The 27,329-nt window shown below is 39.8% G+C and overlaps 4 protein-coding genes across 16 annotated transcripts in view; 3 read left to right on the top strand and 1 right to left on the bottom strand.

Annotated features, from left to right (window-relative positions):
* The window catches only part of LOC135482868 (dmX-like protein 1), a 40,895-nt gene extending 36,687 nt beyond the window's left edge, over positions 1 to 4,208 (top strand). For all 5 annotated transcript variants that reach the window (XM_064763333.1, XM_064763335.1, XM_064763330.1 and 2 more), the window contains one exon: positions 88 to 4,208. In XM_064763333.1, coding sequence (XP_064619403.1) covers positions 88 to 291 — 204 coding nt within the window. In that variant the 3' untranslated portion in view covers positions 292 to 4,208. The remainder of the gene's footprint in view (positions 1 to 87) is intronic.
* An 89-nt stretch (positions 4,209 to 4,297) lies between these two features.
* Positions 4,298 to 6,776, bottom strand: LOC135482869 (tRNA-uridine aminocarboxypropyltransferase 2-like). The gene is made up of 6 exons (XM_064763337.1): positions 6,641 to 6,776; positions 6,250 to 6,340; positions 5,979 to 6,073; positions 5,568 to 5,754; positions 5,269 to 5,397; positions 4,298 to 4,978 (listed from the first exon to the last, which is right to left on the bottom strand). Exons 1-6 carry the CDS (start codon positions 6,772 to 6,774, stop codon positions 4,577 to 4,579), a joined length of 1,038 nt encoding a protein of 345 aa, XP_064619407.1. The 5' UTR covers positions 6,775 to 6,776; the 3' UTR covers positions 4,298 to 4,576.
* Positions 6,777 to 6,850: 74 nt separating this feature from the next.
* On the top strand, positions 6,851 to 12,472 carry LOC135482867 (protein C1orf43 homolog). 6 transcript variants are annotated; one of them, XR_010446276.1, is made up of 11 exons: positions 6,851 to 6,931; positions 7,200 to 7,290; positions 7,554 to 7,655; positions 7,831 to 7,942; positions 8,202 to 8,252; positions 8,406 to 8,566; positions 8,827 to 8,885; positions 9,326 to 9,462; positions 10,207 to 10,256; positions 11,586 to 11,637; positions 11,981 to 12,472. XR_010446276.1 is itself a non-coding variant. In XM_064763328.1 (10 exons), the coding sequence occupies exons 2-9, from the start codon at positions 7,234 to 7,236 to the stop codon at positions 11,621 to 11,623; spliced, it is 717 nt and encodes a 238-aa protein (XP_064619398.1). In that variant the 5' UTR covers positions 6,851 to 6,931; positions 7,200 to 7,233; the 3' UTR covers positions 11,624 to 11,637; positions 11,981 to 12,472. The 6 variants fall into 6 exon arrangements, 4 of the variants coding, with proteins under 4 accessions (XP_064619398.1, XP_064619396.1, XP_064619399.1 ...); XR_010446277.1 differs by lacking the exon at positions 10,207 to 10,256 and adding an exon at positions 9,662 to 9,691; XM_064763328.1 differs by lacking the exon at positions 10,207 to 10,256.
* Positions 12,473 to 14,145: 1,673 nt separating this feature from the next.
* On the top strand, positions 14,146 to 24,402 carry LOC135482866 (uncharacterized). 4 transcript variants are annotated; one of them, XM_064763321.1, is made up of 2 exons: positions 14,146 to 14,308; positions 20,627 to 24,402. In XM_064763321.1, exons 1-2 carry the CDS (start codon positions 14,244 to 14,246, stop codon positions 21,852 to 21,854), a joined length of 1,293 nt encoding a protein of 430 aa, XP_064619391.1. In that variant the 5' UTR covers positions 14,146 to 14,243; the 3' UTR covers positions 21,855 to 24,402. The 4 variants fall into 4 exon arrangements, with proteins under 4 accessions (XP_064619391.1, XP_064619393.1, XP_064619392.1 ...); XM_064763323.1 differs by lacking the exon at positions 14,146 to 14,308 and adding an exon at positions 14,508 to 14,587; XM_064763322.1 differs by lacking the exon at positions 14,146 to 14,308 and adding an exon at positions 15,423 to 15,743.
* Positions 24,403 to 27,329: the final 2,927 nt, after the last annotated feature.

The raw sequence follows: 27,329 nt of genomic DNA, 5'->3' as shown, positions 1-27,329 counted from the left end.
CGTTCTCCCGTGAAATAAAGTTCCTGACCAATTTGAGCCCCATGCCAGTAGTATTCCTTTAATCTTAGACATGGCTTTCTTTTGCAGCTCTGGGGCCTGTCGGTTCATAACCTGGTGGCATCCTTCCCGGGTGAACACTCAAAGAGTACGCTCTTCCGTAACGTTGGTTCTGGAGTCATGCAGACGACACTGGTGCCAGACGGCCATCTCTACTCCTGTGGTGCTGACGGCTCTTTGAAAGTACGAACTTTGCCTGACAATGATTGGTTGAATAATCCTGTACGCTGTTAGCATACATCAGCAAATATGAATCATGCTTGATAGCGTATCTGTTGAAACAAACCTAGTCAAATGTTGATGAGTGTTTGGTGTGTCTTCCTGTAGTATGCTTTGGGCTGTTGGCATTTCTGCCTGTAATCCCTTGCCATTTTCAAGCAGAATGAGAACGTATTTCTAAGCATGACATTGGCCAAGGATCACTGGAAGAGTAATACTGTTGTAAGAAGACATCCAAAACACTTGTCAGTATTCGAACCTTCCTAAAACGCCTTTTAAAAACTTTGTCAAATGTTGGTCTACAGACATTGAACATGATGAAGCAATGGGTGATATGAAAAAAGACTAGGAAATGCTTTTATCTAAATCTCCATGTACATTTACACTAGGCCTTCCTGTACAAAACCGGAGTAAAAGCATTTGCTAGTCTTTATTCATATCACCCATTGTGTCGTAAACCATTGTGATGTAACCTATGAAACGCATACTGGTAGGTTTTTCAAACTTATTGGAAATGAATTCATCCAAAGAGCATTCCTAGTCCATTATCTGTGTTGGTACCAGTCTGACCGAAACCACGGTAGCGAAGATAGTGAATCTAGATATTCAACTGTGATTAATAGAAACAAGTATGGGTCTATTCCGCATAGAAATGATAATGAATATGCCACGATAGTACAAAAAGTCTGGTTAGCGGACCAAGTTAGTCATGAGTTACCCATGCAATCAGTACGGGGACTTTAGATCAAGCTTGCGTGAAACAGACTGTACTTGTAGGTAGTATATTTTTCATGTTATTGTTATCTCTTTAGGAGCAATTGCTGGTTTGAGAAATGTCTACTGCTCAGAAGTTGTTGGGTAGAAACGTCATCTACTTTTGCCAAAACTATTGAATAGCCACCATTTGACGTTGGTGAAAAAAGTCACTGTGGTGAAAGTAACTTTATCTCTTTAGGAGTAATTGCTGGTTTGAGAAATGTCTACTGCTCAGAAGTTGTTGGGTAGAAATGTCATCTACTTCTGCCAAAACTATTGAATAGCCACCATTTGACGTTGGTGAAAAAAGTCACTGTGGTGAAAGTAACTTAAGAAGTTAGAACCTCCCCGAGTGGACAAGTCTCTATAATGGACACCCTTTGTAACAAGGACACTGCATTTGGTCCTTAATTAGTAATTTGCATTGAATTTAACCTCTGTAATCAGGACACCTCTGAATTAAGCACAGATTTTTCAGTCCCAAGAGTCTCCTTAATAGAGAGGTTCTACTGTACTACCAATACCTTCCATTGAAAATATTCTTATGTTCTGTGATGACTTCCTTAAATTGGCAACTGGTTCCCAAGGGATAGATGTAAAATAGCTCTTCTAAATGTTGTAATTAATCAATCTAAAGTGAAAGTACTATAGTTTTATCCTAGATGATGATTATGTCCATGTACTATCTTTCAATAAGATACTGAACAAAATCTATTTTTATGAATTGAATCCAAATTCTACTGAAGTCGATGTTGTCACAGGTTAATGTGGATTCTTTGTCAACAGATTAATTCTTTATGTGGAAATATGAATTCATCTGTGCCAGTTGTCTGAAAACCTTGAGTTTGAAGTCCATGCCCCTGCATGTGCTACAGGTTCCTTTAGTTTTGTTGAGGAGAGAAGCACAGTTGCAGTGACTGTCAACCTGTGATATATGTGCCGTCTTGCGATATTGTTCAAAGGATTAATGTCACTATCGATGGAGTAAGAAATAAATGAACGGATTATCGTTTTAAAATCTTCAGTTACTGTTTTCCTGCACTGTTTTATTTTAGATTTAAGCATCAATTCTTATATGTTCAAATGACAATTTTGTTAAATTTCACAAAACTAATATTACCTCTTCATATTTAACAGAGGTGTGTCTTTAAACGATGCTGAGCTGGCAGTAATCAAAGTTCCTACATAGAGGGCAGCTCTGTGACCGAAAATGTACACAAAAATTCTACGAAGCAGTTGTACAGACTTTCACATGCATGTCAGTAGAGAATTCTACACAGGAACTCTCTGATTATCATAATTGCCAACCTGGCATTATTTCAAGACACTTCTCTTTTAAAGGTCCAGTGTCTAGTAAAAAAATTGATTTGTTATTATTATTTCAATAGTCCAGTTGTGTAAATAAGTATAGTGGACAAAAGGTTAAAAATTTGTGTATGAAAATAATTTACATACCAAATTTCATTGCACTAGAGTTGTACAGGTTTGGTTCGCACATTCTGGTGATTGGAATGTGGGTGGGGTAAGCGGGTTTCGAGTTGGACCGTGCAATAATGTTGATAGTCTTATCAGCTTTAATAGTTTACCACCAGTATTCATTTGGGCAGGTGTCCTTCTATTAAAAGCTTTTTGCCAAATATGCAGCCTCTTTATGAGGATGTTTGCTAAAACGGTATAATATGTGCTCCTTGACACTATTGAAATGAAGTGAAATGTGAGTTCTTGTATAGGGCTTTATACTGTACAATTCTACTGTCTAGAAGTGCTTTATTCATTCCCCAGCTTAATCCAGAAACATTTTATAAACCCAAGATGGGCACATACTGAGCTACACTTTCGGGCCAGTTGAAAGTATTGAGTGGCACTGGCTGAGCCTTGAACCCATGAGTCGGACATTCTTTCTCTTCCTTCAGCTTTGCCCACTAAACTTCCCGAAATTATCATTACATCTATTACATCTATTGAGTTGCATACATGTTTGAAGTGAAGAGGTGACTTGGTTCGTAAGAGTTCCTTTGTAAAGAGCAATAAAAATCTCTGCACCAAATTTTTGGCCAGGAAGGTGGGCTTAGCCTTATGGCACATTGTTCAAGAATGGGGACTGTTCATTGGGTGGGTGATGCTGCGTATTTGCCAAATGGTATCTATTGGTTGCGTTATAGTCATCGAAATTCTGATGTGATAATGTGCAATATAAGTGTGATGTATAGCCACCAGGTGGCATTGATTTCTTTTGTTATGGCTGTGGCATTTATTGTATGTGGAACCAAGTATAATCTTGTTAATGTATTCCATTAAATGTATATATGTATGTTACATGTGGACACTTTTGCTCTTTTTTCTGACATCTTAAAGGAACAGTAGTTTAAGCATTTTGTTGGTGCCGAGTTGCAGGGTATGGTGCCAGTACATTCATGGCAGAGACAATGCTGTGTAATAGGTACTTATATGTACTTCAGAACAACTGTCTTTGTCCCGTACTGACAATAATGAGCCCTTTGCCGAAGGCGTGTCAATGGCAGATTGTAACCTTAGTCAACTTACAATTAATAACGCGCATGACGTAATAGCGTCAGAAAACAACAAAGCCACGTCGATTGGGGCTCTGAAAGCACTCTCGCTCCAGTAGCATGAATGTGGATATGAATTCTATTTCCAAAAACACGAGCTGTGTTCATTTGTATAAAATTCATCACAAGTTAAGTCACACTGCTTGATACAGCATGTGTATTCACTTCCAGCCAGGTGCAAGGATTGCTGAAAGATGAGCTGGGTGTTTGACGACTACAAATATTGTCCAAAGATAAATCAGTATTTAAAATATGTGCTGTTGCATCCGTGATTTAGGTTTTTTTGTTGAAGTTGTATGGCCAATGCCTGTAAATGTAATATACATGTTACTCCAAGTTGATCAAGATGAGTGTACATTATCATGTCTCGATGTACAGACAATCTCGATCAGCTCGAGGTGATTTAGATGATGTAACTACTGTAATATAAAAACAAATCAGATGTTCAGATTTAAATTATTTTGTTGATATATGATACAAATTAAATATATACTATAAGGACTATAAAATACTCAGTTGTTGTATAATGTAGGCTGTTTTGTACATGTGGCATAAATGTAGATGTGAAAAGCAAAGAAGGAAATATTAAATACACTAGAATGGCGATATTGTAGTTTGTCTCAAGTTTGTAGGGAACTTGTGTAATAATTATTATTGTGCAGCAGACGATGTCAGGATGTACTTTCTGTGATGTATTTAGGCCAAGTGCAGAGAGCTTTTGCCCAGAAAGAAGTTCATGCTAACAGGTAGTGGTGGTAGGCAAAAACCAAAGGGAGGGGCTTCAATCGCCAGCCGGAGTATTAATTAAATGGAGTCGCTATCCCTTCAATGAACTATGTTTCCAAACCAAAGCCCTTTGAAGCTGTTGTAGGCTTGACTTTTCATATCAAGAGGTTGTGGTCACACGCACCCCTAGGTTAGGTGCCCCAGAGGGCCGAGCACAGATATAAAGTCAACACTTGAGTCAAACAATATCAGGATATTTTATTTTGTCTACTTTCATATTTTATCTCGTTGTTTCTACATGACATATGTTCCTTTTTATCACAAGAGTCCACATCCTTTTCAGTATGCACAATCAGTTCATCATTTTGATGAGTCTCCTGAACATGCTCATCATAAGTCTCATGAACATGCTTATCAATGAAAAGGTCACCATCAGTTTCTATCGCAGACTGAATTTTAACACAACTTTCAGAGGCATCCTTTGAATTACGTTCTCTTTTTGCATCACTGGTACTCCCGTTGTTCCTCTTCTTGTCATTCACTTGTTTTTTGTACAGTCCATTTTCTATAAGCCAAGCTTTGCTTTGGTGTTCAACGGCTCCATGGTCAAGTTGGAACTTGCACAAGGCACGTAGAGGTTGCATAAACACCTAGAATGAGAGACAGGTTCGCATGTATTGGAATCAGGACAAAGAATTAGACATAACAAGAGTAGATGAGAGCTACAACCTTTACAATGTAGAAATTAGTATATCTTAATCTATGCTCCTGTATTTTCCTGGTTTTGACTCCCTCCGCTGAAATGTACAGGCAGAACCTCGGGCTACAGCTCATCCTAGATTCTGTGGCATCAAGCAACAAGGAGTGCCATTGCCCCTGAATGGGATGCTCTTCACGAAACACGAGCTATTTATACTCCCAAACCAACTTTCAGACTCGCCTCTTTCAGATCAGGATTTCCTTCCAAGTGAGACAATGCAATAGCAGTGGACTCAACGGTTGAGAGACATCCATCCATTGGTTGAGTTCGAACAACATATTCACTTTTCGTAGTACCAGACAGCGTCACCTGAAAGTAAAAATATTGAATTGTGACCTGAATAGCAATTGGAACATTATTGACTTGTTATCTATTGAGAATACTATTGAACCTGGATCTGTGTACAATCATGGATGATGTGTACATAGAATTCCTCTGGATCACACCACAATTGATAAGTTTATTTCAATGCAACTCACTGGCCTAATTCTTCTGATTACTTCATTCTGGTTATACATGGTCTTGGCCTGACTCCATGTACCATCCAGAACCACCAGGTTATAAGGCTGCGAAGATTTTGGAAGATCCGCCACGTCTGTTGCATTTGGGCTTGGATACAGTAGGACTGTGTTTGGTGATAGAAGCATCTGAACGACATCTGGTTTACTGAAAGGGAAATTGATTTCTCGTCATTGTGTTTACGATAGATTATCAATCCAAGAGAGTGTAGTACCCTGGGTTCTATGAAAGATACCGGCACCTCAAAACTGGATTACTGCCCAGTAAAGATCTTTCATTGAGGGCCAATAATACAGCAATAAGTAGATGTTTTGAAGAACCCATTCTTCACACCTGATCTGCACCCCTGTGGCATTTGTTTACATGGTTACCTTTCTGCTTTAAATTTTTTCCCCTTTATGACATGGCACTTTCCTTGTTCAATACTCATTGGCAGCATGGGTGTAGTTGAAAGAGGTCGTTTTTCCTGCAAAGACACATTTGGAAAATCATATTTTTACCACGAAATACACTGAATGACTGCACAGCCACAGAGCTGGATGTCTGTGATCACGACTGAATAGCTACTATTTGGATTCTAAGTCGAAACCAAACCAGAGGCACATGGTCATTGTAAGAAAAGTAACAACTTATCAATATTACCTCATTTGGATGTTGCAGAATATAAACTGTCGTTTCAATGTGGATTGGTATTTTTGGCAAAAACACACACCAACAGACAGCTACAGGACGCCTGGAAATAAGATGAGATGGTGTTTGAAATGAAAGGTTAGTTTTTTCATATAATATTTAAGCCAGAGACTAACAGTGTCCTCAGTTTAATGTCTTGGGTTTCCCCGGCCATGACATCAATAACGTCAAGAGAAGTACATGTATATTCACACCTCCCTTGATGAAAAATCGGAATCAAACGGCTTTTTCCTTAAATTTCTCAATGTTGACTTTTTTGTTACACCCTGTGCAGGTGTGTATTATATTTATTAACTCGGATCTTATCACCAAAATATACCATACTAGTTTGAATATGCATTACCTACAACGCCCACAGGTTTCACGCTTTCGTATAGTTTGAATACAATCTATGTCTTCATCCCTAAATGTGAGAGACAAGTCACAAAATGATGAGTTTTCACAACTTTCTTGACATTTTTCTGGTTCAGCAGCCATGATTCTTATTCTCGAGCACGTAGATGAAAAAGTCTCAGCATGAATGGCCTTTCCAAACAATTGGCATTGCACGAGACTGCAGTAAAACGAAGTCACGTGATACGAAAATGGCGTGTTGCACTTTTTGCGAAATGATGTTTTCCTGCAGACTAGAATTGTACAAAACTATTAATTGTATTCTCTTATTCTGGTAGCAGTTTGTTTTCGAGAGTTACTCTATGAGATATTTTCCTTAGATTTAAGTCGTACATGTTCTAACGATTGATTACTCATACTACATACCGTTTTGTTTGTAAATGTTACACATGATGAAACTGACAGTAGTACTTCGTATGACTAATGTACTGTAGGCCTACTTATACTATGTAGCCTATGTAGTTTCTCTGAATTGAAACTATACAATGTCATTTATCTTTAACTTTCAGGCTGGGACTGAAGTGAAGGAGTTGAAAGATCAATATGGTTAAGGAAATATCTCTTGTTAGTGTGGTGCTTTTCATAGCGTGTGGGACTCTGGTGAGTATGGCTCTCTTTATAAAAGTAACTCACTCATTTCTTAATCTTCCTTCACCAGAATTAGTCTGGTCCCTTTCCAACCTGTCATCAACTACATGTACTGTAGCTGTTATTTTCCATATATTTACATACATTTAATTGACAAACATTTCCAGATAAAAGACACCCATGAATTTATAAATAATGTTAGTGAAATTCATCTGATGTATTTTACTACTGTTTAATCCTTTCATTGTTTCCAACTTTTTATATTTCTTTTTCAGGTGTTCATCATCATATTTGTATTTGCAAAACGTCAAATCACCAGATTTACCCTAAAGTCAGATAAGTCTCCTCATGCTCCAATTGGGAGGGATGCACCCAAGGTAGGGGCAGCATTTGTACCTGTGAAATGTTTGGTAGGGAAGGTTTGGTTGTGCAGAGGTTGTTATAGCCTACCCTGTTTTAAAGCCCAGCGAACCTTTACAGAAAACCCCAATAATTTTAAGAAAAAGAGCCACCTGGAAAAAAAAAAGTAAACAAATTCTGTTCTCATTTCAGCAATTACGGAATGAAATTGATCGGCGGTTGAAGAGGGTGGCTGAGATCAAGGTGGAACCAAAATTGATGTCGCCATATTATGAGGATGCTTTCCAAAATGGTAGAACACATGGTAAGTTGACAAACGAAAAACTTCTCTTGCTTTTTTTATTCTGATGTAGACCTACCCAGGGCACTGGCTGGCAGACTGTACACTCAGGCTAAAGATTTATTTTCTGACCATGGAAATTGGCAAACCCTGAAAAATAATCTGCAATTACCCCCAATTTGTTTTTTAACGTTATATGCCACCACTCCAGCAGCTTACCATAGCTTGAGAGAACATTGAAGCTGCTATATTTGCTGATTTTCTTTCTTTGTTTCTGTTTCAGATTGTCATTTTTTATTCAGAATGAAAGCTGTAGATTCATTAATGCTTTTAGGTAAGTTTCATTATGTATTTTTTGTGAAGAATCATGAATAAAGAAACTTTTGTTTCAGTCGTGTGTTTCATGAGATGAATATAATAAACATTCTATGCCAATTTTTGATGATGAATATTTCTGAAATAAAGTTGTAATATCGTTTTGTTTCAGATCAGGAGATTAAATTCTATGACAGTCGTTTAAAAAGAAAGGCAGGACAGCATCTCAGACAGTACTTACTTAATCTTACGACAGGGCCATTAAAAATGACCAAAATTGAACTCATTCATGACTTTGCTGATGCATATGATAATGCTCGGCATGGCCCAGCGGTAAGGAATGCTCAATAACTGGGAAACCCTTTTTTAACAAATTGCTTGTGTGCATGCTCAGTTAGTATGGAATTCATGAAGGAACGCCTTGAACTCAGAGTTGTACCACAGCTGTATGAGGAAAAATTTGATTTGTGCAAATGTTCAGATTGAGAAAACCCACATATCTGTTAACGAACATTTTCAAAAATGTTAATAATGCACTGAGAGACACTGGATAGTGTATAAAGTTTTTTCTAAAATAGTGTTTATCTTTGCAGACATTTGGTGAAAAAGAATTTATACAGTATATGGAATATCTAACAGAAATAGTAGAAAAGTATGTATGATATTGCCATTCTCCCTGTCATAGTCATTCAGCTCTATTTAAATTTTTTTTTTCAATTCTACCTGAAACTTTTGTGTGGAGGTCGTTATGATTCAACACAAATTATTTGAAGTGTCTTCCAATTGAGTAATGCCTGCATAACCAAACCATAGCCATAGTAAACCGACTGTCAGCCTAAGAAACTATGACACTTTCTCCTTCCTCCGCAGAGATGGTTGCCACGCATGTGTAACATCATATTTTACTTATGTGATGTCACGCAAACAAGGAAGGCTTCTGTCCCTGAAACAGACACCTGACTTTCGACTTTTTCATTGATTTTTTCCAAAAATATCGATAGTGTTTTTCGTAATTGGCAACACCACCAATTGATCCAGGGAAGTACCATGTCCAGATAACTTCTCAAATATGATCTTCACCGTTGCTTCTAGTATAAAATGCCAGATTCCCAACCGGAGAAACAGTACAGCAAGTGCAGCGTCTGCCACATCACAAACGGCCCTGATTACGACGACACTCCTGGAAGGCCGGTCAGCTGAAGTCAAGTACAGGCATTCAAAACAAGAAGGTGAGCATATGTAATGCATATATTGTGTATGCAGGATGGATCTGAATGATGGCGGGTGGTGTCCATCAGTTTAGTCACTCGTTGTTACAGTAGCAGAACTCCTCTGTGCATTTTTACTTACTTCTGTCTGGATTTGAACCTTTTTTACTGGAGACAGTCATGAAATTTTCAAAGACGAGTAAATTGTTTTCCATTGCAGAGTATTAAACTTTTCTGCAACACCATTTTGGTAAATGTATATTGATTCTTACCTTGTCCCCTAAAGCTATGAGATAGCCATGCTTATCTAACAAGTAATGATGGGTACTGTTAACCGGATGATGTTTGTGATTTGCTCATCTGCAGCTTTACGCTAACATGTAACTATTGATATAACCAGTCCCCCAGATGTAACCTTGGTAACTAATACAAATTGGCTTTTATAAAGGGACCTCAAAATTCACTGAGGTAGAAGACTGAATTTGCTTAGTTTCTCCAAGATTCTCCTCACCTTGTAAAAAGGAGAGAGAAAGGAATAGTTTGTGTCAGAATACATAGTTGATGCCATGGGCCTGGGCCCAAAACAAAATGTTTCTAGTCCTTTAGCATCTGTAGATTTTGAGGTGGTCCTTAACATAAATGACTGAAATAAGATAACTTTTGGTCGATATGCAAAGTTTCTGTTTTTATGTATTGAAGGTGCAGATACCTGAACCAAGAATAACTTAAGCCAATATCTTTTCTGATGTATCTTTTTTCTCTCAGATTTGATCTTATTAGGTTCATCAAATCAAGTGTTTCTCTGAGCAGTAGAGGTAGTTAGAATTAGTTCCAGGAGTCTTAAATTACAAATACCGTAGGTGTTGTGGTGTTTTGACTAGGTTTAGGCAACCCTAACTTTCCTTGATGGCTGAAAAACACTTTGTCAATGGACTATTAGTTTATTGTAGTACACAACATTGGGCATTTTCAGATTTTCATTGCAATAGCTAACTTAATATCAAGGTGAAGTGAAATCAGAAAGTGACCATGAGCAGATACGAGGGTGGACTGCGTATACCAAGCCAGAGGCAGTGTCCTTGGCCATGAACATGATGAAATTCACCTAACGGGGTATTTGTAATTCAAGACTCGTCTCTTTATTTGCTTGCTGTGGAATGGAAGATCTCTACACATTTTCATTTCATTTGTGAATGGAAGGAAATTTTCATCATCTCTGCGGCTTTCAGTTTTCAAATGAATGTGAAATTCAGTTGCTGAATGAATGTGACCTAAATACCTGTTTGATTATTTTTTCAATTGAACATCAGCTCGTGAACTCCTCAGTCTAAGAACCTTCTGTCCTTTCCTCCACTCTCATGTATGTGGTATGGGTACTGTCGTTCTCCAAAAGCTTTTGCATTTCTTGCAAGCTGACATCTTGCTGCATTGGATGTGATAGGTTTTCCTCAGGATGCTGTTTCATTTTTCTGGTTCTGGAAATTTGAAATTTTCAGTGCCGTAACTTCATTTAACCTGAGGTGGTGGTTTTCTAATTTAGTTCTGGATAGTGCTATAATTTCCCTGCTTTCTTTTGTTAAAAAAAGTTCTGTTAAAGGAATTTTCTTATCATGATTGTGTCTTGTCTTTCTTTGTCTCACAGGACTCTGTTATGATGATTCAATTAATAGCTTCTGGTCAACTTTAGGAAAGACGGTTTTTAGTCTCAATTTTTAAGTTAGGAAATTGACATTGTAGTGCATCGAAAATGTTTGCACCCCAAACCATAACCTTCCATTAAATATCTCCTCATATCTAACAATTAGGCTAACCTTCACGACAATTCCACAACTAGCTTTGAGAATCAGAAGCTAGCTGAGTTATTTATTTCAGAAGACACTGCTAACATTGGCTGATAGCTCACTGATTTCTCCTCACATTGTACCATGTCAGCCTTAAACTGTTTTGGTTAAATAGACAAATATATCATATCAATTGGATGATTTGACCCATTATGGGGTACAGCATAGCACTGAAAATTTCCTTGTTTATGGTAATTCTATTGTTTGAATTTCGTCCTATTTACTGCTCTGTATTATCAAGAATTTACTATGACTAATCTTTATTAATTCTTGGCATTATGATATTTCTTTTTACTTTTGCAGGAGCAGATAACTTGAGCCACAAATCAGCTGTAGCTTGAATTGATGTGGAGAGGTCAGTGTGACAGTAATGTCAATACAGACAGTTGTAGAGTGCCACTGACTGTGTTTATAGATCCAAGGACAGTTGCAGATAACTTGAGTTACAAGTCAGCTGCAGTTTAATGCAGTTTAGTGATGTAGAGGGTATAGTGTAACAGGAATAGCAGTTGTCGCAGAATCTCCTGTGCTTATCCCAGCATGCAACTACGTATGCCTGTAAAAACGATTGAAATATTCCTGAGACTTGTCTGGGAGGAACAAATTTACAACCGGAAGACTGGGATACAATCCTTTCAAGCTGAAATTGAACCCTTTTATTCTATAGTGTGATGTCTCTTGTTTCTTAACTATTTCAGCCCTATGACCGTTTAAACACGGATTTTATAACATTTCCCAGATCCTGCTACCGCATGTACACGCTGACGCCGTAACAAGTTTCTCGTTCATCATTGACGATCTCAAATGCGATTGGGGAGCCATCTACAAGTTGTCTATCCAACTAATAGACCAAGTAAAAATTCACAGACTATATTTGGTTCGTTTTAAGTCCACAGGTGGCGTGGGTGTTGAATCTGATTTCGAGACGGTCGTAACCATTTTTTCCTGCAATTTTCCCTGGAGTTGTGTCAAAATCGGCTAGGGCTGAAAGAGTTAATGGGACAAGTGGACGGGTTTATCCATGAGTTTAATTTGTAAAAATGTTGTAGAGTGTATTATAAGATAATACAGATCTATTGTCCATTCTGTGAATGGTGTATGTCTTGCTATTTGTAATAATCTTGTGAAGATGCAACTACATGTATGTAAATTGGAAGGGATTTAAAAATAAATATCAAAAATTTGCTTCAGTGGTGCTTTTCTTAGTAACTAGAAAGCTAAAATTATATGCAACATCTTCTGTTGGTTTTTAAAATGGTCTTCACAGTATTACCAGTAATACATGTTGTGCCATTCATTTGAAACCTTGATCAACAGACAGAAAACCAAAATGGTACGAATGTATGCATAACTCGATACAAGGGACATGGTGCAACAAGGAACAAATGTTCAACCGGTGTGGACATCCTGATCAACCTTCCTGCTGAAGGTTGAACCAGCTCCACATCAATGATATCGATGATACAGCTGCTTGGGGTTAAATTGGTGGTCGCCAGGTCCGATATAAAGTACAGTCATGGCACTGAGTAGCGTTTCATTTAGAGAAAGATATATCCCTCTTACAAGTTTGAATAGTTTTGATGTATTGTTAGATGGGAGACACCCTTCTTTATGCAGCTTAATCTGGCCCCTGCCTATGGACTCCCTTCAATGTTCATGCACTTCCTTCAAGGTTTAAGCACCTCAAGTTTGCTCCTGCTTTGTGACTCTTATTTTAAACAGAGAGGAGTAGTCCATCACAACTTGCTGTTCACTTAGATGAGGTGCTTGACCTGGCATTGTCGCCAAGTGGTTGAAAGACTTCATGAAAGAACTACGCCATCGCCATCTTCAGGGCATTCAAAGCCCATCACAATATAAGTAAGCTGCGTGCCGAATAAGGTCACAAGGAATGAGATGAGTCTGTGTCTGTGTCCAGTAATGAACCAACGATCTTGAGTCTGACACCTAAATCACTAGAACACACCATCGTTCAGTTCAGGGATTAAGCTCGTGGACATCACGTCCGGGGACAACGGCACAACCAGGTGAAGACAAGAAGAGAGAATAGTATACTCTTTGAGCTGGTTATCGGAGTCTCATGGCCTTCATGAAAGAACTACGCCATCGCCATCTTCAGGGCAAGGTAGGAACTAAAAAGACCAAACCACTGAATAACAAAATAAAGCTGTTTCCGACACCGGGAATTTTTAGGGGGTCGGGTGTTCCAGTCGGGGTGTGTTGGAAAATGGGGTCTTTTTGGTCATTTTCAAGACATAAGAAAGGAGTGTAACAAACATAACTCTATTGATTCAAGAAGACCTTGTCTTGGAGAAGTTACTGCAAAAGACCTTATGCAGCCATCTCTTATACTTTTTTTCTTCTGCGGGTCTGAAAAGGGGGTGTAAGGGGTGAAACACTGGCGCTGAAGGTGTTAAAAATCACATCTTCTCTGTCTTCTACTCTCGGAATTGTAAACCATATCAACGGTCGGGATATTATAAAAAGTCTATAAACGATTGATGATTAGCATCCTGGCACCAGTTGTTTTCAATATAGATCCGCATCTCGATATTTTTGTATACGACATAGGAAAGGAGTCAAAAAAGTAATTAGGCGCCGTCCTTCTTTCTGATCAATCATCCACATCAAACTGGATGGATAGCTGTCCTGTTCTGGCTTGCCGTATCTGTTACAACGTGTGACTGCACCATCCATATCGTTGTCCTTCCTTGTATGTTATATTACCTGAATGACCTACATGTATCTATCCTTATCAAGCGAGCTCTCACTGAGGCGTGTCGGGTATTGTCATCCCGCTCAGGTCATGCGCACATTTCTCTCAAAATAAAGTCTGCAAAGTGGGGTTTGTGTTTTCTTATAAAAGCCGGCCCCTGAAGCACTGTCCGTAATTTTGGTTGAATTGGAATGCATTTTTAGCAAATTTTTGGGAGGTTTTCATGATCACTTCACTTAGGGAATATGATCAATCAAGAGACATTGTTCTATGGAAAATCATGGCATGACCACATTTGGAATAATAACCGGTACGTATTGTCCGCTGTGCAGTGCTATATTAAGCCTGGTGCGTAGAAAATCCCTATATTCAACCCTTTTCATTGATTTTTTTCTTGTTCATGCGGGATTATTATGCATGGCTGTGGACAGTACTCCGCACAATACAGTTGGGCTTATACCCTCTATTCCAGACCTCTGTCCCGTCTAAACGTTGGATTCCATGTTGTGCTAAACGCCATCAATGCTATTGTGCTTTATTCAACACATTCGATACTGTAGGTTGAACAACTTTCATTATTGAACAAAGGGTAAGTCTATTTAAGGAAGTTTTATAGAACCTCCTTGGTTTATGTATCCGATTTCGTTCAGTAAAATCATGAAGCTAGATAGCGTCAGTGGTAAGACTGTCGGTTAAAATCTTCGGATCTAGCAAGGAGGGGTGAGGCCGGGGGTGGGGATTCAACAACCTTTTTTACGTCTTGGCCTTGCCAATTTGGTGACTGAGAACACGGCCCTGATACATCTATGGACATTAAAGGTATTAGCAAGTACACATTCAAATTCAAATTCAAAATAAGTTTATTTTACCTTAAATCATGAATGATACAAAATGAGTATAGGTGAAGTCAAATAAACTTGTGCATGTGCGAGAGCTAAACTATTGCGCAAGCAGATAAAACAGTGTGTTAAGAATACATGTATATTGGTATTAATTATAGGCCCAGGCATGACAAGTATATACATCGTACTATGTACATTCATGTACTTAATTTGGGTAATTGCTTACAACTATTTGACTTCATTCTACATGAGGTCTACACTACTTTTACACGGCAATATTTCCTGAGTTGCAGTGTTTATAGTCGAGATATAAGCTAGAAAAAATATTACTGTCGTATTATGACTCTGCGTGGTTGCGTTGTCTGCCTTAAGTTGTGTCCAACGAGGGACTGATGACGAAGAGCCATTATTGAAAGCTGAGAAGCAGAGATAATAATTGGCAAGGCAGCAGGTTCTACGATGCGCAATGTAAATTGAGTCTCAGCGATCGACTGAAGATGGCGCCGCAATAGCTTTGCATTGGGTGTGGCTTTGTCATTTCGATATTGAACGCTCTCGGAAATCACTTGCGTTGGTGTTTCCGTTAGGTGCATGTCACCAACTTGGACTCTTTCGTTGCCGGATATCGTTCGAATTTGATATTGACGATACCGAGTTCTGCAACTAATTGCAAGTGAAGGTGTTTCCCTTGGCGCGAGGTGGCATTAGCAGCCGGCAGTTGAGTGTACGTACCAGCACTGACGTTCGTCTGCTCGGTGCATATCACAACACAACTATAAGACAGGATAATCATTGATTGTAGTTCGATGCATTGATTTGGATAATACGAGATGAGATTATTTCAATAGGGGGAATTTTGGATATTCAGTGGAATATGGAGCAGATAGTTATATCACCACAAAGGTAATGTATGGCAAGAGATCGAGCAAAATTAAAACTTAACCAGGGCCAGGATGAACAACACATCTAAATAAAGTCACTAAGTACATTGGACCACAGACAGTAGGCGGCCATTATTAAATACTAGGTTGTCATGACACCTTGTGAACTATTCCCGCCGAAAGGCTTGTATAGTCCAATGCACCTAAGCTGGTAAAATGCTCCGTATCCAAGCGTTTGCACTATACTATTTACGTATTTTTGTTGCAGTACTTAATTGCATTTTGAAACATTTCGATATAATGGTTAAGCAGGAAATTAGGTTAAGCATTGATTTTGAGCTTGTTGAATTCCTCACAACATGACAGAAGTGAACTAAGACAATTTGAGTTGCAGAAAAAAACGGTTTCAAGAGCTTTTATTCTGAGTTTAATACCGTCGCCGCCAGCCAGGAACTTACTAATTAGTGCATAGCTCAGTTTACTGATATTGGCAAACAAAAACTGTTTCTAGCACTATAAAGCACCAATTTCTGATTTAACCGGGGCTTTTAAAGTGCATGTTGCTTGCTTAACATTTTATTGGAAAACTATTATTATAGTCTGGTACATTCGCACTTTTACCAGATCAATTTATACCTCAACGATGACGGTGTATATACCTTCGAACGGCCATCGACATTTTGCTCCCAACAACCAGTACGATGTTGAGGGATAGTCATTGATGCTAAAAAAATTATCAGTTTTGCTTCATTGAGGCTCAGTCAGCACTGACTGACGTGACTGATATTTGGACAGACGGATGCTTTGGAGAGTGTCTGCTTTATAACACTGCGATAAACTTGTTTGTTCTGATCATGAACCCCGCCCCACCCGATAATCCTCTTTGCTTTCTATTGATTTGACATTGCATGATGCCATAAAGCCAATAAAATGATAGTCTGCAAATGCCATTACGCTGACAGGAACGACGCCGATGACATTTTGTCACTCTCGACAAAATCAGATTTCCTAATAGAGCTTCGTGCGCATCCTCTTCGAATACCAACTTTCAAGAATAACGATTTGTTTTTGACATAAACCGTGGGAACATCGTGTTTTCTTAATCCGATGCGTAACTGCCAAGCACTCCCTCCAAGTGGAAAGTTATTTATAGAGAATACACCAAGTCACTTTACCCGAGCAAGAATTTGGGACATTTGCTCAGATATTGGGCAATCAAAAGCCCTGTAAAAGCCCAATGACCCAGTCGAATCGCAAATGAATCAGCATGTAGTTCGCTCTTCTGGTTACCTTTAGCCCGCAAGAGCTTTATTGGCATTCGTCGATCGATGATCAATTTGATCCCCTATAGCTCCGACCTTATAGTTCCCCTTTAAAGATGCTTGGGACTTCGAGATCTCGGAGCCTGGCGTGTCATGATGGAGACTGAACATACCCATGCTCCGATTAGCCTATCAGTAACGCGCCTGGTTGCTTCCTCGGAACAAGGATTCAGTTGCTGATAGCTCTTGATAAACCTATTCTCCAGAATCAATAATCGATAATCAATCACCATGCTCTTATCATTGATGATTGAGTACATGCATCTCTGCTGGATATGACCTTATTATATCATACACTTGTCCTCCTCAAGAAATGATAATATGACAGCAATGTCACTTATAAAGCAATAAACTGAATCATGGGATGTCAGGATTGATTGGTTCGGAAATGAGGAAGGGAACGACAAATAATCCGGCGGTCATCAACGTCAAATCATTCACTGGAGGAGTGGGTTTTCGCGTCACAATAATTTGACGTTTTGAACATTTTTTGTCTATATTTTTCAGAATATATGATACTAGTATCTTTATCATGAATGATTGGATTTGCCACCTTGGGCAATTGACGAAAGAAAGGGAATCAAGAGTCGATAAATCGATTTGTTAGACACAGTGAGTTGTAAGGCTTAAATGTCATGTCTTCGAGATCTTGAGATGGTCGCTTCATAAAATATGGAAAAATGCGAGTTCAGTGGTTGGCGCGCTTATGATCCATGCATCCAGTTGGGTTTTTGGTCTGTCCCGTTCCTTTTCGCTAGGATATTAACCAGTCTGACACTAAATCTCATACAATATCTTCCTTTGTTGTTGATTAATTCAGTTCCGCTGTCTGATGACAACGTTGCAGATGCAGTGGATCTCGTGCTTGGGTCAGTTAATGTTGTTAATGGCCAATTTCATTTATTCGACATAAGGCAAAAGTTCTAACAACAGTCCAATTTATGGAAAGAACGACTAAAGTTTGACTAAAGTCTGATTTACGCACAGCGCATACCTATGACATATACGGGCCACCGTACATGTATAGGACACATGTTTTAACAACAGTCTCATTTAGAAAAATCCTCCTGTTGTGGTTTACGTTTTCTTCTCATAAACTTTGTCTGAACTCGTCGTTACAGGTATGAAAAGGCAGCAAGTTCACCACTCGGTGAAGAAAGCTCTCTGGCTTTTAAAAAGTGCGAAAACTGGTTCATCCGCTGTGAATCTGCCTCAGGCTGCTGTTTATCTTGCATGCCGAATAGACAAGGTATGCTGTTGTATACATGTATATACCTGTAATACAGGAAAATAGCCCATTAAAATATTTCTTTTGCTCGCGAATAATCTTTCGAACTCAGCCCGCAGGCAAATATCTAGTATACACATGATAGAAGTCTTCTATACTTCACACATACTTACACGGGCTGGCAGTAAATTACATTCATCCGCATATGACGAACTAAATGTCAAGTTGAGGAATTCTTTCAAGAAACGGCGTATAGTTTAGGTAAACTCTGGTGAAATTTCCAATTTGCGAGATTGGTTTTTAAATCGTATCAGTAATGACAGTATGTAGGTCCTTGGAAATATACTTTAACGTGTTCGGTAAGCTCCAATAATTGACAGTTCAGCTTTAATGATTTGCTGCCGACGTCACGGCGTCACTGGAGATGCATTTTCTACGAAGTCCTTTCCCGTGCAGCCCTGATCCACAGCTGATTCGATTCAAATATTTTGGGGGTGGTCCTGCTTGATTTAATACATTCGATTTACCATCTCGTGGTACGTATAGGCTACCCACCAGGACTACGTAACGGCGGGAAAGATCCGTATACGTTGGTATTTATTAATCATCCTCAAGAAACCACGGGTTATAATGTTCGCTTCTCCGGCCCTGCACACAGGGCCGGACTTGGCGAACATTAGGCCAAACCCCTGATTTCCTCAGGATGGTTGGTAATGTACCGGTAATCAATTTCGAGTAGACTTGGATAGTGACGTGTATAGGGAACAGTCTCTCATTCCTCGAGGATCTGGCATCTTGAGCCAGCAAGGGTAAACATTGAGGAATTGATCTGGTCCATAGTAGAACTCTGTGACCTTTTAACCCTTAAAAGCTTAAAGATGCGCTTTGGTTGTGTCCTCCGAAAGTGTATGAGTGCATATTTTCTTTTAACGCAGTCGCATTACCAGGATAATGTTATCATAAATATTTGAGTAGGTAATCATAGATGGCGAACATCCAGTTTTCTCTAGAGGTTTGGGATTATCGAAATAATGTCCTAGACATCTCTCTTTACTCATGGATGCCTGATCTTCTCTTGTGGGGGACTGAGCCGAATCGAGGTTAGGTAAGGTGGGACAATCATAGTTTCTGTGCACATTTAAATTCAGCTAGAGCTGAGGCTATAAATGTACAACGCAAAACTGCAAGTCCCAAAAAGAAGATTAGTGCATTATTGAATTGAACTTGTGGAATGTTGGACTGGGCTGTCGATGTGACAGGGACCTGTTCATCAGTTGTACTAGACCCGGAAATAAAATATATTCAGTGTACGATGGTACTCTTGGGTGGCCTCTCTAGCCATGAATCCCTGAAAAATCATTGACTAGTGGAGGAGGGCTCCTTATTCCCAATAGGGAAGCAACAGTTTCGCACCGGCATAGAGTCAATATATAGGCCTACATGTACCGTACAGTTACTCTATGCCAGTTGTTATGCATCTTTACCCCACATGGCACCATCTATTTTTTCGCTTGTACAATGATACTTACAATTTTATTGAGCGTTTTATTAACACGTTACCTTGCAACATGTTGTCAAAGTTGACACATTTCTTTGTCCACACCCAGAATACCGATTAAAGTCGTTGATATCGTGTTTTTCTGATTGTGTGAAATGTAGCATGGTGTTCAGTGCAGATGTTTAAGGCATTGTTGTGTTGTCAAGGGTTACCACTCACTATGCATACTTGTGACACTGAATATAACAAATATAGTATTAGAAGTATGCATTTCTGAATGTGTGATGTGACGTCACTTGAGGTATCCTGGGGGCTGTCGAAATACAGCGAACGAAAGATCTATAATCCTAATATGTCCAAAACTTATCTTACGAAAGTTGTGCTATTTTGTCGACAGCATTTTTTCTTCTCCAGAATAATGGTTTCTAGTCGTTATTCCCTTTCGCCTAATGCCCAGCTCAGAAGGAACAGTAACGCCTCTCCGCGCTTGCAAAAATGTATCTAGTAATACGTAGGCCATAGAATACAGCGTGTTATCCAGCACTTGGTACCAACTCTTGACGCTGCCTCACTGCCTCACTGCGGACGGCTAATTTGTCGACGCCTTCTTCAAGCACTGAAGATTGCTGAAAATTCTCATTTGGGCTATATATACGCGTATTTCGGTGGAGGGTCTTCGCCTCGAAATTGGGGAGATTACTTGTACTTGTCCGGCATCACTTTGTCATTTCGCCACAGTCCGCATGTTTACCTATCAGCACCGCGGCTATTTGAACCAATGCAATAATGATGATAACTTATTGCATACAGTGCCTTCATACTCCTGACTTCATACTACATTGTCCTTGTCGTTACAGGTGGTGCATCAAACCGTCTGACATCATGAAGATCGGACGATGGAAGCGAATGCTTGTCGTGGTGGCGATAACCGTGTCCGTCGTCTTCTTTGTGCATCACATCCCAAGGAAAAATGACGGTCCTGACATCTTCTTTGACCGGCCAAGCCAGGTTCTACGATACGATACAGTAGCAGACAAAACAAAACAAGTTGAGATCAAAATTGCTAAAGTTGCAACAGTTTCGAAACAGGAGCAACAGCAATTATTGGACTTGAGAAAAAAAGCTTTAAATGGTCAACTTGTAAATATTCCGAACCCTAGCATCTTGCCAATTGTTTACAGGGATAAGGACTTTGTAAACGAAAAACCTGATGCGACGCCAAAAATACCAAAGAGAATACACCAGACATGGATGACCCGAAAGGTGCCAACGACCACTAAATCGTGGATTCAATCATGGAGGAAGTTTAACCCTGATTGGGAATACTGGTTTTGGACTGATGAGGATGCTCTTTTGCTGGTGAAGAAAAAATATCCGCAATATTTAAAGTATTTTACGAAATACGAAAAAGCTATCCAAAAAGCTGATGTGATGCGATACTTCGTCCTGCATGAGTTTGGAGGAGTGTATGCTGATATTGATATAGCTGCTGTGAAATCTTTAACGCCCCTAACAACCTCACATTATGCAATTGTAAGTCAGGAACCGTTCGCGCATTCCAAGGTCTATTGGGGCTGGCGCAAGTACATGCCCTGTAATGCTTTCATGGCTTCTTCCAAGGGACACCAGTATCTAAAAATGATTGTGGAGACAATTCCCAGGAACTATTACGGGAACAAAAAATCTGATGTGATGAACAAGACTGGTCCTATGATGGTTGGACGTATCCTGAATGATTATAAAGAACAGAACAAGTATAATTACACAATTAAAGATACTGTGTATCTTGCTGACCCTGATGTCTTCCATCCGAACATTGACATGAACTTGAAATACCGGTTCATGTCCGCGTGCGATTCTCCTCAAAAGTTCAACTTCAATGCGAAGGAAATACAGAGGTGCAAAGATGAGAAGAAGCGTGGTTTTGTACGGTTTACCCCCGATGTGGCGTACACGGACCACCACTGGATGCATCACTGGGTTGGTGGAATCCACATCAACCGAATCCGTCCTGATGTCGTAACGGATATCAAAGACATAATCCCCGATGTCAAAAACGTGACAGATATCATATTACATTCATGATCTATTAGTAATGCTTTTCGCATCCAACGGGTTAAAGGGGTGTATCGATCATCTGCCGAGGCATCCCGGACCTGGAGCAGCAGTGGGATTTGATTAGAGCCTGATTCATCATGGCTGATGGCCGCGGCTCTAGCCCCACGTGATCCCGGATTAACACTAACTCCAGCGTAATTTTGTGACTAATTGAGTATCAACTTCGTAAACGACATTCTGTTACAAATGGCATGGAGGCGAGGCGTTTTTTTCCGTGTTTCTGCTTCGCTGATCGTTTTTATTGATCTCGTCTAAAATGGGGCTTACCGGGAGAGTTAACTTGAAATTTGCTGGCACTGTTTCTCTCGGTCACTGTCGCATTGTCGCTCGTTTGAATTTTTCTAGGCAAGTTGTTGGCATTTAAAATTCTTAATTGTCTGACCTAGAAATTGGAGATTTCATCGGGCAATTGTGAGTACATTCTTGCCACGTTTAAATTTATTCAATTCATTGAGCCAATTGGTTGAGGCATAAGGTTAATTATTTTCTAACTTTCCTTGGCTTTAAAGGTCATTTTTCATTCATGAGAAAACTGCCTCTGCATACGTTCTATGCAGGCCTTTCAATTTTGCATGGTCACAACCACTTTTAACGAACCATTTTTAACGAACCACTTAATAGTTTGGGCGCAGGGAGCGTCAGTAAACGCGTGCTCGTTTAAGTAATTGAAAGGCCTGTTATCTCGGCGTCAGATCAGCTGCAGTTAGATGGCAGCCAGAAGCTAACTACTCCCTCGACAACGATAACCGTAACACCTGCGTCACCACAACTCTATATATCGCCCACTTGGTCAAAATTCACACTGCTGTATCGGAATGGCACAAGAATGTCATGGCATATTCCGTAATAAGCGCCGTTCTTATGTTGGTAACTACATGATTAGCCGGGAGTATATGTAACATTAAGTTGATGAGACAGCGCCAAACGATCCCTCCGGTGCTGCCCGAAGTACCCGTCTCGTTCTAATGATAGTGATGTCCAGGCAATTGCGCTGTCCACTATCATTAGCTCGCAAATTGTTGCTTATTGCAATTGACATACTAGTGTACCAATGTGGCCCATGTTGGTTATTGGCTGTTGATTAAGACAGAGTCGGCGACTCTTCGCCGCATTGGGCGTCGTGAGTGACATGGCTGCCGATAAGATTCAGTGGATGTCAATCTTAATATGATGGATATCCATCCTAAAGCAAGGATTCCAAACAAGCTTTCACTCTTGAGGTACGTTCGAAAAAGAACCAGGGGAGAAGTTGCTTCTTGGCATAGGGACTTGAAAGCTCGGGAGAACATCCGTGCAAAGCAGACTGGGGTTTTTGTTGCAGATGTTTTGTGTTACAAAAGTCAACTGCTGTACAGAATCATCATGTCATGTTAGTGATTAAGTTGCATTTATAGTACATTTGTAAATATGTGCGTTGGCTACTTGTAGGTTGATGTTCAGTTCTTCTTTCCCTTTTGTTTTTGAACCGCCAACGAGAAAAAATTCCACTTCCATTTGAAGACTTGACTCGCTATCACACAAGTGCCTTCGTAGAGTTTCATCGGAACCGTGTGTTATGTTATTGATTACGAGCAGGTAGCCTGCAATCATGCTAAATGTAAATGAATAATCATTGTGTAAATATTTCGGGGTAGCTACATGTAGCGACCGGGCGTTGTTATTTAAACGTTGACCGTATAACACTGTCCATTGAGGCTCACCGGTAGCTCAGAGGTACGTTTGATGGCGGAGGAGCGTCCCTTCACATAGATTGCCATATTCGCTCAATCAAGTATATATGGATGAGCGAATGGTTAATTATCACATTGGCATTTCAGACTTTGCTGTTTCATTCGATGGTTACTAAAGGCTACTTCCGTTCATCCGAAGTTTGAAAATTTACCATTTACGCAACGCTACGCGTATTGAATATAGCGTAGATCTTAAACCATGTCATTGTGTAGTCTGTTATAAAGGTAGTATGTAGGCCAAGTTTCATCGCTTTGACGTACGTACTTGCTGCTACGGCCGTGTATATTTCCAGCGGGTAATGCATGTAAACAGCGTGTCCAAGAACGAACTTGGCTAATTGGACAAAATATCGAACATCGAGCCCAAATAAGTGGAAAGTAAACTCTTCACTCTTCAGAGTTGGGTTTGATAAATCTTTGCCCGATGTCCAAAAATTGGCAAGATCCATTACGAATCTCGGTAAAGCCGTCTTATCGTGCAAGAGCTCAAAGTGTTTTGTTCTGATAAAAAGGATTCAGAAAAATTTTCAAATTCTACGCAATAGGCGTTAATGTCGACGTCTATCAAGATGTCATATGGACGCCCCATGTTATGTTAATTGTTAAGTGAATATGGTGTTAGGTAACTACATTTACGTGTATATATAAGTGCGGTTGTGGTGATGTACCGTTTAAAATGTTACATGTTTGTACGCATACGTCCAGGTTTCTCGCATCTACATTTGAAAAATCTGTCCCAAGGGAACTGAATCACTTTGTAGTGTTTGTAATGTTGATCTAATAAAACATTCTTTATAGAGTCTAACTCTTGTTTTTAGTTTTTAGGTCAAGAAAGGAAATGACCGACTGTGCTTGATCAAGTTTCCCTTATTCGAAAATGATTGTCCTGCAGGTTATGCCTGAAATTCTAGGATCGGGGCTTCCATCATCCCTTTGCGTTATTCCGTGTATCAATTCTTGCATGTACACTGACTTTCTGTCATAAAATATAAAAGCTGAATAACAATGTGCTATATAAAGGACTCTCGAATACACACTGACACCTTTCATTCCCGCTTGATCTCCGCCAAAACTCGATCTTCCCGTTGTTGCTGCAACGTGAGAAGTTCTATTCACACCTTCTCATCCGCTCCTGTTCCCAATTTCGAACATCCGATCTACCATGGCGTTTTTGCAGCAATGGTGATATCGTATCGATTTTCCGTCATAAAGAACATGTGTAACATTAGAACCCCACTCGTCCTTCCTCTCCGTTTTTGTTAACAATCTCCTAGCTACACCCGATCTACCATGGAGTTGTTGCAGCAATTGTGACCCTATACTGAGCCATCGATTTTCAGATGTAAATATTTAAAAACAGAAATAACAACGTGCAACAAGAGAAACTCTGATCACAACTTTCTATCCCCTCTTACTGCCAATCACCTACACCTACACCATCTACCATTAGCTGTTGCAGCAATGGTGATGTCTGATTTCAGCATTGGGGCGGAATGAATAAGAATAGATGAGGCGACTTGATATATGAATCCGTTCGGATTCCAACTTGTCAGGTTTCACTCTCGTCAAAGATGCAAGCTTTCTTTATATTGGCGGCGGAAATCGTTTCGTCAAAAGCTCAAAAACTTTTATTTCTAAGAGAGAACGCCCATCGAAGTGCGCGATTGAGTTCATTAATTGGAAGACAGCTTGAGTCATGACTACCAAGTTGTTGTAGACTTGCATTAGGCCGTGTAGAGGATGGGAAAGTATACATTGTACTTAATGTCCCATCCTCTACATCTGGAAATTCTCCTACTGCATCCAGACCAACATCAGCAATGGTGTCCGCCTACGACATCGAATTTCCGATATGACAATCGTTGACAAAATAGACGAATAATCTCTGACTTGAACTTGTCAATTATCACCCCGTCAAAGAAAGCGCTATCATCGATATTATGGGGGTTTATCGGCTGAAACTTTTTCGCGATAACATTTGTGTTATCAAAAATGTCACGTCCTGCTATGCCTGTTCAACCTGCCGCCTTTGAAGCAAGACGTGTGTCACTTCTTTTATCTTGCAACAAGAGAACATGACATTGTTCCTTAATTCGTATTACTTATCCCCTACATCCTATCTATACTTGTTGCAGCAGTGGTTACATCGATTTTCTGATGTCGGCGCTGAAAGAATATGTGAATCCGTTCGGATTCGAACTTGTCAGATTTCACTCCGTCGAAGACAGGCAGAGCTTTAGTATTCGATGGCGCCTGAAGGGCTTTATATTGGTGGAAACTCTGTTTTGCGAGAAAAGTGTCCACATGTATCTGATATTTGTTCGTTTTCGTCGTGGTGCTATAGGAAACTTGCATTCGCGTAAATCGCGGCTTGCAAATATACTGCATTATAGCGAACCATTTTTTGCTTAGTCTTCGGACAAACCAGGCGACATCCATGTCATTTACAAGCCATGCTGACTATTTTCCAGCGTGAGATTCTGCTGTGCAGGCGGTTACTTTTGACGTCATTATATTTCAAAATGTTGGATTACTTGAAGTAAACGCTTTAACAGACGGTTCGTCTATCATGTCTATCTCGCTCATTTCGAAACCAACAAACGACTCTATCAAAGTGTAATCTCTTTTGACTGCTTGAGATTATGGTCCAAAGCCGGGAGGCACCATTAGTCTTGAAAATGTTTAATGGATATCGATAAAGAGCGTTATGACGACAGTGACAAATAGAGACATCTCAGTCCCCCCCCCCCTCTAGTAGAGTCTGACAGGCGCGCCCAAAACTGATACAGGTTCTCTTTATCGATGGCTTCCCGAAAAGCACTGCAATATTGGAAAACACACACCAAATGAAGCACTGCAAAACTGAAAAACATACTGAGGAACTTTACACCTGAATGGCTTTTAAATGCAAAACCCCTTGTCACATGAACTCCCTAATCGTTCTTTACACACAATTGAGACGATATTGATATTAGCACCTATGGCTATAATGCTTTCACAATGGGCGCCTGAACAACCAGAGTGACCATGGCGACAGACGATGCAAAGTTGTTGTTTTTTGGAACGTTTGCTTTGCACAAGCTAGTGATGCGTTCGATGGCAGGAAGTGTAAGCTTGCTGAAAACATCATGGTACATGTCGGTTTGCAGTTTCAGTCAAAACCACCCCAACCTTTATTAATCAACGGCATTGCGGTGCGACTTGTAACACTCTTTGAGGACCAATAGCGCGAAGGGCAATACGATATTCCAAACAACACTGTCAAACCCATTGAGTATCATGGGCAAGCTTTTTGTGAATCGTGCCGCGATTGAACCAATTAGTTGACAATACATTGTCATGTTCTGTAATTTTCAAAAAAGCTGAGCAAAAAGAGTTATGGGCGAACCCGGTTGTCGAACAGAAATGAAAACAGTCAGATGAACATGATGTATTATTTCCTGAGTATCTTTGTAAGTAATGAATCAGGCAACTGTTAGCAGATTACACATCAGGTCATGCCTGTTGGTGGCATTTCACCATTTAATATCACCAGTTATGAGCTGAAAATACGAATATGTCAAAGTTCCATCCCCTCTGGCGGAAGATACAAGTAATTGTAAACCGCTGTCGAAAGATTATTGAAAATGGCTCAAAGAAATATGAGCGCGTCACGATTTGTGACAAAGAAGGAATTGACAGCTAAGGCTTTTCATTCGTCGCTTAACGCGAA

Source organism: Lineus longissimus, chromosome 2, assembly GCF_910592395.1.
Source record: "Lineus longissimus chromosome 2, tnLinLong1.2, whole genome shotgun sequence".
Lineage (NCBI taxonomy): Eukaryota > Metazoa > Nemertea > Pilidiophora > Heteronemertea > Lineidae > Lineus > Lineus longissimus.
This window is presented reverse-complemented; position numbering and strand designations above follow the sequence as displayed.